Source organism: Nyctereutes procyonoides, unplaced genomic scaffold, assembly GCF_905146905.1.
Source record: "Nyctereutes procyonoides isolate TBG_1078 unplaced genomic scaffold, NYPRO_anot_genome, whole genome shotgun sequence".
In the NCBI taxonomy this organism is placed as follows: Eukaryota; Metazoa; Chordata; class Mammalia; order Carnivora; family Canidae; genus Nyctereutes; species Nyctereutes procyonoides.
The window spans coordinates 20,739,197-20,753,035 of record NW_026575037.1 but is presented as its reverse complement, the minus strand read 5'-3'; the positions used below and the strand labels follow the sequence as shown (position 1 = coordinate 20,753,035).

General features: G+C 40.0%; 1 protein-coding gene and 1 long non-coding RNA gene across 2 annotated transcripts in view; one reads left to right on the top strand and one right to left on the bottom strand.

Annotated features, from left to right (window-relative positions):
• The window catches only part of LOC129505911 (complement receptor type 1-like), a 70,616-nt gene extending 66,008 nt beyond the window's left edge, over nt 1-4,608 (top strand). Inside the window, exon 19 of the mRNA XM_055319260.1 lies at nt 4,438-4,608. Within this exon, the coding sequence (XP_055175235.1) occupies nt 4,438-4,591 (154 nt within the window). The 3' untranslated portion in view covers nt 4,592-4,608. The remainder of the gene's footprint in view (nt 1-4,437) is intronic.
• A 71-nt stretch (nt 4,609-4,679) lies between these two features.
• On the bottom strand, nt 4,680-12,816 carry LOC129505918 (uncharacterized). Its single transcript, XR_008663634.1, has 3 exons — nt 12,238-12,816; nt 9,666-9,763; nt 4,680-4,802 (listed from the first exon to the last, which is right to left on the bottom strand). It is a non-coding gene; the product is annotated as an uncharacterized LOC129505918 (long non-coding RNA).
• Between the last annotated feature and the right edge of the window lie 1,023 nt (nt 12,817-13,839).

Here is a 13,839-nt window from a genome sequence, read left to right as displayed (position 1 = left end):
ACTGAGACTTGCTTTGGAGTATTAAAAAAAAAAAAAAAAAAAAACTTTTAAAACACCACTTACTTTTTAAACTTAGATGAAGATCTAAATAAAGCAGCATTTTGACTTTGGGAAAAGAATGTCTACAGCTTTTGTACTATTTAATTACAATAGAATCAGTGGGTCAAAGTCAATGAGATCAATGTTAAAAGCTTGATGAGCAAATTCTATACCCATGAGAAAAAAAAGTTTAGAACTTAAGTGAACAGCTTCCTATAGCAAACATTGTAAGCAAGCACAGTCTCCTAAAGCAGCTTTATAGAAATTGAAATTTTGGTATTTCCACAGAGGATGCCAATCCAATGTAAAGTTTTTAAAAAGCAGAATATCACAGCAGAACTTCTTGCAAACAATCTGTCATTCCCTCCCTCTGCTATACACTGGGCCTTCCCATGCCCTATTTAAAGTATTTGTCTCCTTGGTCTATCCTATACTCCTCAATATTCCTCTCCCTGGACAATGAGCTTTTTGTGAGCAGGGACTACCTATAGGCACTCAAAATCAGCTTTTGGGTGATTTCTTTTTAACTGAGGTATAACTGACATGTAACATTAGTTCTAGGTGTGCAACGTAATTATTTGGTATTTGTAATATATTGCAAAATGATAACCACAGTAAGTGTAGTTAAAAAATAATTGTTTTAAAAAAATAATTGTTTAATGATTTTTGACTTCCACTGGTAGTCAAGATTAATAAGAATAGCAAGAGCCAATACATTTGCTTACAAAATACTTTACCATTTATTGTCTTCTCCAGTTCCCAACTCTGTGAGGTAGGTAGGCCCAATAATATTGTTATGCCAAAGCAGAGAAGACTGAAGGGTACAGAAATTCAGCGACTTGCTTAAAAATCACCCCAGCAGGAGGCTGTTCAGGGGTAGGGCTTCAGTCCTGATGACTGAACTCAGAATCCTGAAACCCTTTGACTACCTAGAAATAATTTCAGCCATTTGTTTCTGAATCTGATTCTGTATTACCAAAACTACATATGGTACAAAGGTGGAATATTTCCTTTTTTCTTTCAACATTTTTCCCCATCTATTTTAATGATTTTTTTAATGATTTTTTTTTAAGTAACTCTGGTACATTAGGCCAGTATCCTTCTATAAAGAATAGCAAGCAATCTCTTCCTTTTCACTCTATTCTGAGCTATTAACCTATAAGAAAAATACAGTATTTCTGTAAGGGGTTCTGTTCTTATCAGGCTCTTCATTTGGCCTTATCAGGTTTACTGAAAACTTAGGGAACTCCACTCACACAGACTTAGAAGTTCTTTCTGTGACTTTTAAAAATCATTAGTGATAGGTACTTTTAGACTCTGAAGATCATGTAGATCAGAGCAAATTATGGTTTGGTGTGGGTCACTATTCATTGTCAAAGTTCATTTGGATGCTTTAATTATGTTTGATAAATAATATTCATTGAAAATGCTTTATTTTCGGATGCTTAATGGGGCAAATACTCAGGTTGAACTTTTTCATGCTTAATCTCAGGCTAAAATGTAACGGTTATTTGTAAAGTTTGAATAATATTCTGTTTACTCATCTCGAGTGACAGTATGTTTACAGGTTGAAATTGTTCATTTGTGATTAAAAAAACCTCATTGGCTTGGTATTTCACTAGTGAAAAAAATGCTATTATCTGCACACGTGGCATTTTACCGTGTATTTACTCTATCAGTACTTTACACAAATGTTAACGTAAGTCATGCCTTGATCACTGAGGAATAATACTGTTAGACTCCTCCATCCAGAGCCCGTTCATCCTTGCCTCTTGTTTCTGCCTCAGATCCACTGCCTTTTCTATATAGCCTTCTTGTCCGTAAGACAGCACTTTAAAGTCCTTGTTAGTATAATGCTTGGTGCGACAAAACTATTAAGGCCTCTCATTGCAAAGGCTCCCTGTTTTCCTATGTTCACCTTACCCACTGTATTAGAAAGCAGTCTTTCCTACCTGTCTTTCCTTCTGTGGGTACCTTAACTACACATAGAGAACACTTCACTTTTTTTTTTTTAATTTTAGAGATTTATTTATTTATTTATTTACTTACTTACTTACTTACTTATGATAGAGAGAGAGAGGCAGAGACACAGGATGAGGGAGAAGCAGGCTCCATGCTGGGAGCCTGATATGGGACTCGATCCTGGGACTCCAGGATCACACCCTTGGCCAAAGGCAGGCGCTAAACCGCTGAGCCACCCAGGGATCCCTGAACACTTCACTTTTAACTCCTGGTCACTATATATGTGTTTTCCCCACAACAAGCAATTCTGTGACATCAGCTAGGTGTCCTACAATTTAACTTAATTCAATTCTAAAACTTCCAAGAAATAATGTCAGATCCCACAGTTAAGAAAACAGTTCAAGACTATTCCCACCCTACTTTACATGCCAATCTCAAGTACAACTTGTCACCTGTGTTTCTGACAGAATGGACTATAAATCTGAAGTTCCCATGAACCCCTCCTGAGTTTGATTTAATTTACTAGAGCGGTTCACAGAACTCAGGGTAACATTTACTTCTGTTTATCCATTTATTAAATGCTATGATAATGCATATAATGAACAGCCAGATGGAAGAAATACATGTGTAGTCTGGAAGGGTCCCAAGCACAGGAGCTTCTGTTCCCAAGGAGATGGGGTGCATTATTCTTCCTATACATGGATACTTTTGCATACTAGGAAGCTCTCTGAACACTGTATCTTTGGGATCTTATGGAAGCTTGTTCATGTAGGCATGATCAATTATTAATACCATTTCAAGCCCTTCGCCCCTCTCTGGAGGATAGGGGATGGGGCTGAAAATTCCAACCTTCTAAACTTGGCTTGGTTGTTCTAGTGACCAATGAGCCATCCAGGTGCCATCCGAAGCTCACCCAGAGTCACCTCATTTACTTTTCTTTTTTCCAGTGGGCTCTAGGCCCAACATGAAGCTTGAACCCACAACCCTGAGGGACCAGAGTTGCATGCTTTTACCACGTGAGCTAGCCAGGTAGTCCCCCCAGAGTCACCTCTTTTGAAAAAAAGATTTTCCTAGGGCTCTTATCACTAGCCTTTAGAAGGGTTTTAGAATTATATCAGAGATGGTGTCAAAAAATAAATATTAAAACAACAGAGCATCCTAGTGCTCATATCACTGAAACTATATAAGCATTTCAGAGACCTGTGCCTGGTATCAAGGGAAGAAAGTAATACATATTTTCTATTATCTCGTAGCCACCATCAATCAACTGGATAGCCATTTATTCAACATACACTATGGTTGTATTTTTTCACACCTCATGCACCACTTACATCCAAGACCACTTTTAGGCTGTTCCTCAGCTAAGCAATCATTGCTTCTTGGAAGTCCCCCAAGAACAACTGTCGGTACAACCCTCTAATCTTCCTCATGCATGGATCTCAGGTTTGCCCTTGCTCATTCTCTGACCACTTTGGCTCCTGACTCCCAGTTTTCCTCCTTGTCTCAAGGGATATCCTTGTTCTAATTTCCAAGAAAAGGTAAAAGAGTAACTAGTAAATAGGAAGTACTGGAAAGTGGTGGAATGAGTTAGCTCTTTGTGCTTCCTCCCTAAGGTCCCTATTATCTAAAACATATTTGAAATCTCAAGGTACCAGCACTGAATCATTTATCATTTCATTTATGTACAATCAAGTGCTTACTTAACTCTGGAAGAGGCAGAGATCATGAGCTTTGCAATCAGTAAGAGATGTGTTCACATCACTTACTAGTATGAAACCCTCAGCAGGACACTTACCTTCTCAAAACCTCATTTTCCTTGTCTGTAAAATAGAGATAATCATTCTGACTTCACTTAGCATAGTGCCTCATTTAGGATGAAGGTCAGAAAATGTTAGCTATTGTTATTTTACACGTGACTGTTATTGGCATTTAGAAGGGATTAAATCCTTGGAATTATTCTCAGTCCTCACATGCCTCATGACAAGGACCGCTGCTCTCCACACCATGGGAGTTAATTGTACAGAAAACAGAACTATCTTTGCTAAAACAGAAAAAGGAAGCCTTATGTAAGATCGCCGTACAGAGCTTATGACCTTGCCAGGCTTAAATGTCACAATCGGGCAGTAAATGATTATTTACCAGTCAGAATTACTTTGGAAATAAGTGTTGTTTTAAGGCATGGACACCTGTCTCTAAGAATTCAGACTCTTCTGACAATGTACAGGATGGTTTTCACATTTCAAAACTTCTGAGTTTTGACTTAGTCCTGAAAGGTGGGATTTGGTATGTGTTGCTTTTACATATCTTGCAAAGACTTTAGAAACTTGAGTCAAATTCTGCCCTAAATTTCAAGATGAAAGCTGCTGGCTAATTTCCCCCAAGACTGAAATATATATAACTAAGATATTTTCCTATTTTTCTTCCTCTGCCAATTAGCACCAATACAGATGAAAAACCTAAAGAGAATATCCATTTAAGTCCTCAAGAAGACAGCGGCATACAGCCTCAAACTCTGCAAACAAATCAGGAAAACAGCAGGTACCTACCGTACATATCGAATTCATTATGTTGTCAGGAACTCAAATACTGAAAATGAGAACAGGATTTGCACATGATGATGCTCTAGTTGCATCACTGGTACCAGGGGAATTAGAAAGTACTTCAGGAAGTGGAAAGGCCTTGGTGGTTGTTTTTCTTGGGACTCTGGTTGCTTCCAGGGAGTTGGGTGAGGACTGTCAGCGCTGTGCCCAGGCACTGTTTTCACAAAGCTTTCCGTAGGTTTGTGCAGTGATGCCATGAACCTTTGAGAAGGAAGCTTTCGTTTTCCTTGTGGAACCCACGCATTTGCCACTTGGGTGTGCCCCCCGGTCCCCCACTTCCCTTCAATGTGCAGGGTCACCTCAGGATCCTGAGGAGACTCTAGACTTCCCCTCCTCTGCTTCCCCACTCTCCCTGAATTCTGTGCCACAGCTGGCCTCCTGACTGCTCTGTCCTTTCTATCTGCCCCCCACAGAGGCTTGTCACCACACCTCATCCCTGTATTCCAGGAATTCAGATACCAGCTTACTAGCATAGCTGTTGTGTCCTAAATGTTCAGCTGTTTGCTACAGGATTGGGGTGAAAGGGAAATTATACTACAACCCAAAGTGGCACACAACTTAGAACTGAATATTAGAAATCCTTGAACTAAAAAGTAATTGTTTTGCAAATAAAGATTTACTGGAACACAGTCTCACTCACTATTAGCCTATTTATTGCTTTCTTGGTGTAATAGTGGAGTTGAATGGAAGCCACAGAAAGCAAGACTGGGTGGCTGGCATACAGAGCCAAAATATTTACTATCCGGTCCTTAAGAAGAAAAGTGCCAAACCCTGAACTGTGTCATGTGATCAGGATTTTCTCACTGCTTAGTCCTCCTTGTAGGTCTTGGCTTTCCACCCTTTCCCTAGGCCTCTCTCACATTAGACACATGTTAGTTTTGTTAAAATCTTCAATGTATTCTCAGGCTACCTATTTTGATTTGGTTTTCTGATAAATTCAAAATACCATTTTTCTTTTTCATGCAGGGCAATTCGCCCAGTCCTTGTTTATACTCTGGCTGTGCCCTAGTATCGTAAAATATCTATCCAGTTCCTTAGGACAGGGTCAGAAACACCAGCACCAAAAGCCCATAAAGGGGATTAGGGCCACTCCTGTAGAAAGCAGAAGCAAAAGTATCACAATTTTAAATAAACGTCCTCTTTCCCATATATCAATGTATGCTAATTTAAACCTGGTAGTTTGTATCTACAAACTTGTCAGAAATCTTAAATTCAACAAAGGACAGTAGAGCAGCTATGGAAAAAGGTAACAGGGTAGGAGAGGCATTTTATAGTTAATCAAGATAGAGGCATTTCAGATCTTCTAAGCAAACATAGAGGGTTTCTATGCAAACATATGGTTGACTTTTTCCTAAATAGAATGTTTGAATCCCTAGGTTTATTATCTCACTTGTACTCACTTTGCTTTTGTTGAAGAACTTGTTCTTCACAACTGTTTATGGAAGCAATTGAAATCCACATTGCTTTTTAGAAATTCAGAATTGCTAATTAACTTTTTGAAGCTTTAATGATCATCCAGCCTGATTCTTCTCAAAAGAGCATTTGCATATACCCTAGAAAGCTTGATTCCTATATCCATAGGGTATAGAAGTCCTGAGATAAGAATGACATGACTTTCAAGGAGAGTTTTTTTCTAATGTTATTCCAATGGTTTGAAGGGAAAACAGCATTATATTAACACAAATAAATACATATGGGAACAGAAGTCAAACAATATAGAAGATTTTAAGATAAAATAAGACAGAGAATATTATGCGTTCAGGGATGTTTTGCCTTATGCTCCAAGACTCTTGGACTGATGCATTTCTTGTCCTTCACTATGATGGAAAAGCTGTGCGAAACTGATTACAGCCAGCTGTGCTGCCACCAAATATAAACACACAAAATAACTGACTGCCCACTGTGAGGGAAATGGTTGTCTTTACAAAAGTGCATTTAAAAACAATACACAAGAGTATTTAAAATATCTTTTGATTTCTCCTCAGTCCTGCCAGGTTACCTACCTAAACACTTGACCACTTTTCTTCCAATCAAACTTGCATTAACCCACCTCACAATTCATTCACCCAAGATTCTCTCCCAAAGTGCTCTGGTCCAAAGTAATGTCTGTTTTTGGAACTCATAGCACCTACTGTCTATGCCATTTTTAAAAATAATTTCTTTTATAAGTAATATGTGCTTTGGAAAATAGAGAAGATACAGAAAATTATAAAGATAGAAAAATTACCTGAAATAGCTTCCATCCATCCAATGGCTAGTATTCTTAGGCTTCATCACATACTTTACCTTTACAAGGTTATACATTGAAATGAATATTGACTGTATAATATTAAATCTAATTTGGTATCCATCAAATGACAACCATTCACGTATCATCATTAAAAAACCATATACAAACTTATATCCCAAGGTATTCAATATTTCATATATGGTTACCTATTAGCACTATTGCATTCATTCACTTGCTCATTCTTCAAACATTGATCAATGTACCAAACTGTACCAATGTGTTTTCTTTACCATGCTAAATTGCTTATGAGTAAGGACCCCCTTTCAAATTTCCCCAATCTCTAAGTAAAGACTTAATCAAATGAGAAGAGTACAGTAAATACTTGAGAATAAACTGATCAGAGTTTCATATATCCCCAACTTTTTTGAAATGTCCTTTTATATCAAGGTATATGTCAAATTGTGTACATTGACTGTATCAACTTTTTAATAAAATCAGAAGAAGTCATTAATGAATTGGTTTCCAATCTCCTTCTAAGACTGGAATTTTTCCCAAAGAAGAAAGGTTGATCGTGTGGTAGACCAGAAGTGAGTCACAGTCTGTACCTTGCTTAAGACGTGGGCACCCAAGCCAGGCACAAGGACAGAGAGGGTGATTCAGGTAAAGAGGCAGATTCCAAAGACACAGCTGCGAGTTGAAAGACATGAGAACGTTGAAAGATGATGCAGGTAACACATAATGTTGGGAAGCCTCGTGAGATAGAAAGAGAACAATGATGAGGCATCAGGTGGCAAGAATAATAGGGGGGTGTCAGCTGAGCTGATGAGCCTCAAGAGGGGTCTGTCCCCTGGCCTTAAGAAAGAGGAGAGGTGGGCGGGATCCCTGGGGTGGCACAGCGGTTTGGGCACCTGCCTTTGGCCCAGGGCACGATCCTGGAGACCCGGGATCGAGTCCCACATCGGGCTCCTGGTGCATGGAGCCTGCTTCTCCCTCTGCCTGTGCCTGTGTCTCTGTCTCTCTCTCTCTCTCTCTGTGACTATCATAAATAAATAAATAAAAATTAAAAAAAAAAAAAAAGAAAGAAAGAGGAGAGGTTCCAGCAGCGCCAGGGAAGGGTTTGGACGTCTTAGACTATCCAACATCTTCTTTCAGTCTTGACTGTGTTAGGGAAGCAGGACATGCTCTCTGAGGCTGACCCTCCTCCAAACTGCCAGCTCCTGTTTACTTTCCCCTGCCATGACATGGCTCAGAAACAAAGAGGCAGAAAATTTTTTGTGCATGAGGGACCTTTATGTTTCTGGAACAAAGCTTAACACTGAGAACACGCTTCCTTTGACAAAAAAGGCAATGAGGAAAGGTCAACTTATTCCTTAATCTCTCTCTTACCTACTCAGTGTCTCAATATTTTCTTGTGCCCTACCTAGCACCACTAAGGAGGGCATAAACACTTCTTCTAAACTCAGACTTATGTGTAATGCTAGTATCATGATTTTAAGCAGTAAATTCGGGGGGGGGGGGGGTGTTCACTTGTCACTCATGCTGTCACCTGAATAAAAACATCCTGTTATTTCAGTGCCCTTCCTTGAGAAAGTACTCTCATGCTGGAGAACATCTTGAATTAAAATGTTGTTGGAAAGGAGCTAATTTAACAGAGGAAGATGTGAAACTCAGAACATCTTGGAAGTGACCTCACATGAGATACAAACATGTGCACCTGAAGATGCTGAAGTGCTCCCAGGAGCTGGTAAAGGCTCCCTCCTCTCTGCTTGGATACTGTCACTCTCCATGTGCTCTTTCCTTGTGCTGGAAGCACATGTCATCTAGTTAGGGGAAAAGTCTGCACTAAGGCTCTATAGACTCAATCACTTAAAGGAAGAAGGTGTCACTTAGGATTTCTGTATACAAGTCTGTTCATCACCTTTCTTATTTTCAAATGCTCATGCTATAATATGGGGCTCTTAACAAGAATATAAAAATCCAGGATGAAGATGTGAAAAACAAATAAGTCACGTACAAAACTACTCAGTGATAACTGCTGTCAATATTTGATTCATTTTCTGCTAACCTTTCTTCATAGATGTTTATTTTTTTATATACAGGTTTTTCTTACTTTTTCTGTAGAGCAAAATCACCTATTAGATCAGAGTAAAATCTAGCTAGATCAGTTTTTATGTTCTCTAGAGAAAGAAGTATTTTCTGTTTATTAAAAAAGCAGTTATGGGCAGCCTCGGTGGCTCAGCAGTGTAGTGCCGCCTTTAGCCGGGGCCTGATCCTGGAGACCCTGGGATCCAACCCACGTCGGGCTCCCTGCATGGAACTTGCTTATATCTCTGCCTCTCTCTCTCTGTCTCTCATGAATGAATAAATAAAAACTTTTAAAAAAAAAAAAGGCATTAAGTGAATCTGGGAGAGAGGTTTTCAGGAGAAACATTTTAAACAATGAGCTTTGGATATTTCATAAGCTCTATTTCTAAATCAACTTGAACTATGTTCTATATAAAAAATACTATTTTAAATAAAAGAAGTTTCATTATAAAAGGAAGGGACTTAGTTCTGTGTAGACTCAGAACACATCAATAAATTAAGAAACCATGACTTTTAAGAATTGCAAAATTAACATACAAGTATAGAACTAAGTGGTCCTGGATACCCACACTGGTTCACATACTTACAGATCAAAAATTTATTTTGGTATGATATCATGGGATGTGCTAATGATCTAGAGAATATCAGAGCCTTTCTGGATATTTAACAACAGGTTTGCATAGGAGTACTGCTAACCACTGTACAATTCGGGTTTAGGTGGCTTTTAGAGTCTAGTCTGTCACACTTACCTTGAAAACATACAGAATGAACTGCACATCAACTTGAAGTTTTCTTTAAAATCATGGAAGATAGGAAAAAAACAGGAGCAGCAAAGTCAACTGACAAACTAGGAGGAAAAAATTACAACCTGTATCACAGACAAGCATAACTGGAATATTTGGAGAGTTAAAAGTTTAAAGGCCAACCCTCCCCACCCTACTTCCCTTAAATAGACAAAGGACATACCACCAAGCCACCAAGAGAGAGGCAGGTAACCCATGAATATAAGAAAAGATCCTCAATGGTTTTGCTTGTTGAAACTTAGGGAAATCTAGTAGGTCCTGAGTGTCTGAAGAAGTACACTTTAAAGGAGGGCTAGAAATTAACTGCTGGCAATTGGACTTTCTTAGAATTAAAATTCCCTATCACAAGAAAAAAATATAGGTTCCTCTCTCTTCCCAGAATGCAGTAGGTCAGTGAGAACTGTGATTAACTGGTATCTGATGCCTGGTACATTGAATTTAAAGAAATTCATGAGATTCTTTGGTCTGTGACATCAGTGACACATGGGAACTGCTGTGTATACTAACACGGGCAAAATACTGAATTGCCAACTTTCATTTGTGTCGCTGAGCAATTCTGTTAGCCTCTGGCCTTCCATTTTTCATCTGAACGTAGCGCTGGACCAACTAGTCTCCAAAGCTATTATTACTGCTAACAATCTAACTTTTCTTCTAGTTTCCTTTCTGTATACCTTACACGTAAGTGTGACACGTAATTTCAAGTCTATGCCGTTTAAATAAAATGTTCTGTGTCCACGTGTGTAACGGGGAAGGAATAAAAGATTTTTTTTCTTTCTACATCTATGCCGGCATATGGTTTGTAATGTGTTTACTTTTTGAAGCCTTTCAAGGCCAAGCGGGAAACAAAATGTTCCTTCGGAGACAGGCCCTCCTTTCTGGACATGAATGTGTTCAGAATCCTGTGTAGGGTGAGGTTTACCACTGGAATGCTCTTGCTGGTAACAGCTCAGTATGGCCAACCGGGCTGCCAGGTGCGTACCAGGTACAAATAGAGGCGGCACCCCTTCAGGGCCAACATGAAAATGATGGCTTAAAATTATCCTGTGTTTAGTCATTCTCTTTCAGGTTTTCAGATACCTAATGTGTAATTCACCAGGACACTGAAAGCTCTGTCTCAGAGTACTCACAGGCTCACTCATGCTGCTACCGCCACCTCTGAGAAGCATGATGTAAACACGAATGTAGGAGGCCACGTCTCATCCAACATTGTGATTTCTTTTACAGAAGTTGGCCTCTGTTTGATGACATCCCCACACATCTACCTCAGCCCGACTGCCATTCATAAAGGAGATCTAGCACATAGCTCAAAACCTGGCGTACACACAGGCATATTCTTCATGTTCTTTTTCACTCTGGCAGCGTGACAAAATCTTTAGGGGCAGTTGCAGGAAAACAGGAGCCTTTACTGCCCTACATCACTCAAAGCCTTGACTCTTTTTTTTTTTTTCTTTTTAAGACTTTTTTTTATGATGGTGGGGAATGTGCATGCACAAGTCTGGGGGGCGGGGGGGGGGGTGGGGGGAGAGAGGTAGAGGGAGACGGAGAAGCAGGCTCTGCACTGAGCAGGGCGCCTGATGTGGGCTTGATCCCAGGACCCTGGGATTATGTCCTGAGCTGAAGGCAGATGCTTAATGGACCGAGCCACCCAGGCGCCACCCCCAAAGCCTTGACTCTTGAGTTTTATTCCTGTCGAGGCTACAGGATGTTCACTGTCAACACTCTGTCTTTGAACTAAGTCACTAAAATGATCTCAAGGCTAAGAGACAGACAGTAGCTCCACTTCATATCACGGTTTGCCCTGCTTGATACAGGAGTGTTTTCTGTGTGTAGACAGTTGTAGTTCCCTCCTTTCGAGGCAAGCCCCACTTTGTTCCTAGTGTCTAAAATTATTAAAATCTCTCAGAACTTTTCCAGCATTTCTTTGGTAAATCCATGCTGGGGGAAATTGGCAGAGACACGTTAGATGCTTCTGACAGCAACACCTGTTTATTTCATACTGTATTCATAGGCATTTATTACACACCTACGACAGACCTACAACTTTCTTAGCACTGGAGCTACAGAGGAAAACTCTATCCCTGTCTCATGGAGCTTTTCCAGAAAAATAGGGAACGGGGCTCAGAACCTTTTGAACGGAGCCTTAATGGATTCACATGAAAATAAATCAATGTGAGAGATTTTTCAATTATTTTTAGAATGGTTGATCAACCCCAGGTATATATTTTACTGATTGAAAGAAAGTTCCAGTAAAACCCCAATTCTTAAATGTAATCAAGCTTTTGTAACTAGGAAACCAAACAGCAGCCATTTTTTTTTTGGGCCATCTTTTACTTTTAAGAAGTAAAAATTTACTTCTAAGACTAGAAACAGATGGGAAAACGTTATCATCTGACAGAGATGTAACTGACATATACCTCTGTACATAGATGGATCCAGAGAACAATAAATAGACTCCCGTTTTTCACAAATAAGTGTCAACATTGAACAGAACATTTCTGTTGTATCACTCTCTCCGTACCTGTAAAAATGAACAGGAATGATTTCCTCTCTTTGAGTTTCCTACTCAGTCTCCTTAATTATACCTCCTTCAAGTCAGTGTCATATGGAATCTCTGGATCTTAGAGCACAAGATAATACGGTGTTTTAGATATCACTCCCACACTTACTGTTTTATATGCCCTGCCAAGAATCCAAACGTTGTGCTGTTGTGGGAAAAAGAGAAAATGCCATGGTTTGGACATTTTTAATGCCTCTGAACTATAGAATTCTTTAAATAGGCATAGAGTTTGGTAATTCCAGAAGATGCACTTGAAGTTAATACAGAAAAGCTTACATTTCATCACCATTCTGTTATATACCTTAATCCTGTGTGATGCAGGATCAACCCTCATCATTCTATGAACAAAATAGCAGTTGATATATAGGTTGGACTGAAAAATGTTTTTCTTCATCTGATTCCTGTGACACAGGGTCAGTAAAGAAAACTGAAAAGTGCAAGGAAAATGAAAAACGCATAATCCCAATGGATATTAGTTAAGTCTGGAGAGTTTTCAACTAATAGCTCACTGGGAATACCAAAGGCAAATGCTTATTGGGAGTCCTTTTTTCTGGACACATATATATATTGTAGTTTCTCACATAGATTTTTTTTTTTTTAAGTGCTTCCTGCATAGACATTCCTAACCGGAAAGGCACCTATCAACAATTCCTTATACTTTTGCTAGACACTTAGGATATTCTTTTTCCCCAAGATCATCTATCTTCGGTCACAGCTCTGACGACTTATTTGGGATAAACTCCAAGTGGTGGAACTAGTGGTTTAAGTCATGTCCACTGGAAAACTTACCACACAGAAAAGTTAAATTAAGAGGCTAAGCTTGGGGCCGCGGTGGCTCAGCGGTGGAGCGGCTGCCTTCAGCCCAGAGCGGGTCCCGGGGTCCCGGGATCGAGTCCCGCATCAGGTTCCTCACTGGGAGCCTGTTTCTCCCTCTGCCTGTGTCTCTGCCTCTCTCTCTCTCTCTGTGTCTCTCATGAATAAATAAGATCTTAAAAAATAGGGATCCCTGGGTGGCGCAGCGGTTTGGCACCTGCCTTTAGCCCAGGGCGCGATCCTGAGAGACCCGGGATCGAATCCCACGTCGGGCTCCGGTGCATGGAGCCTGCTTCTCCCTCTGCCTATGTCTCTGCCTCTCTCTCTCTCTCTGTGTGACTATCATAAAATAAATAAAAATTTAAAAAAAAAAAGATCTTAAAAAATATATATATATAATCATATATTAAAGCCTAAGCGTGAGGGTGTCAGCCCCCCTCCCCCCAGTAGTTCCTGCTTTGCCAGCTCAGGGGAGCAACGTGTCTGTCCCTCTCAGGCGCGCTTTCAATGCAGGCCACGTGACTACCCCCCCCCCCCCCCCCCCCGAGAAGTCGCACAGGTCCCACCGCAACTCTCCAACAGATCTGGCTCATTCCTCATTCTCCGCTTGATTTTCCACTGAGAGGCTGTTTCACCAGAAAAGGTCTCCCTCCTGCGGAGCAACTTTTTTTTTTTTGGATTTTATTATTTTATTCATGAGAGACACAGAGAGGGAGGGCGGGGGGAGGGGGAGCGAGTGAGCGACACAGG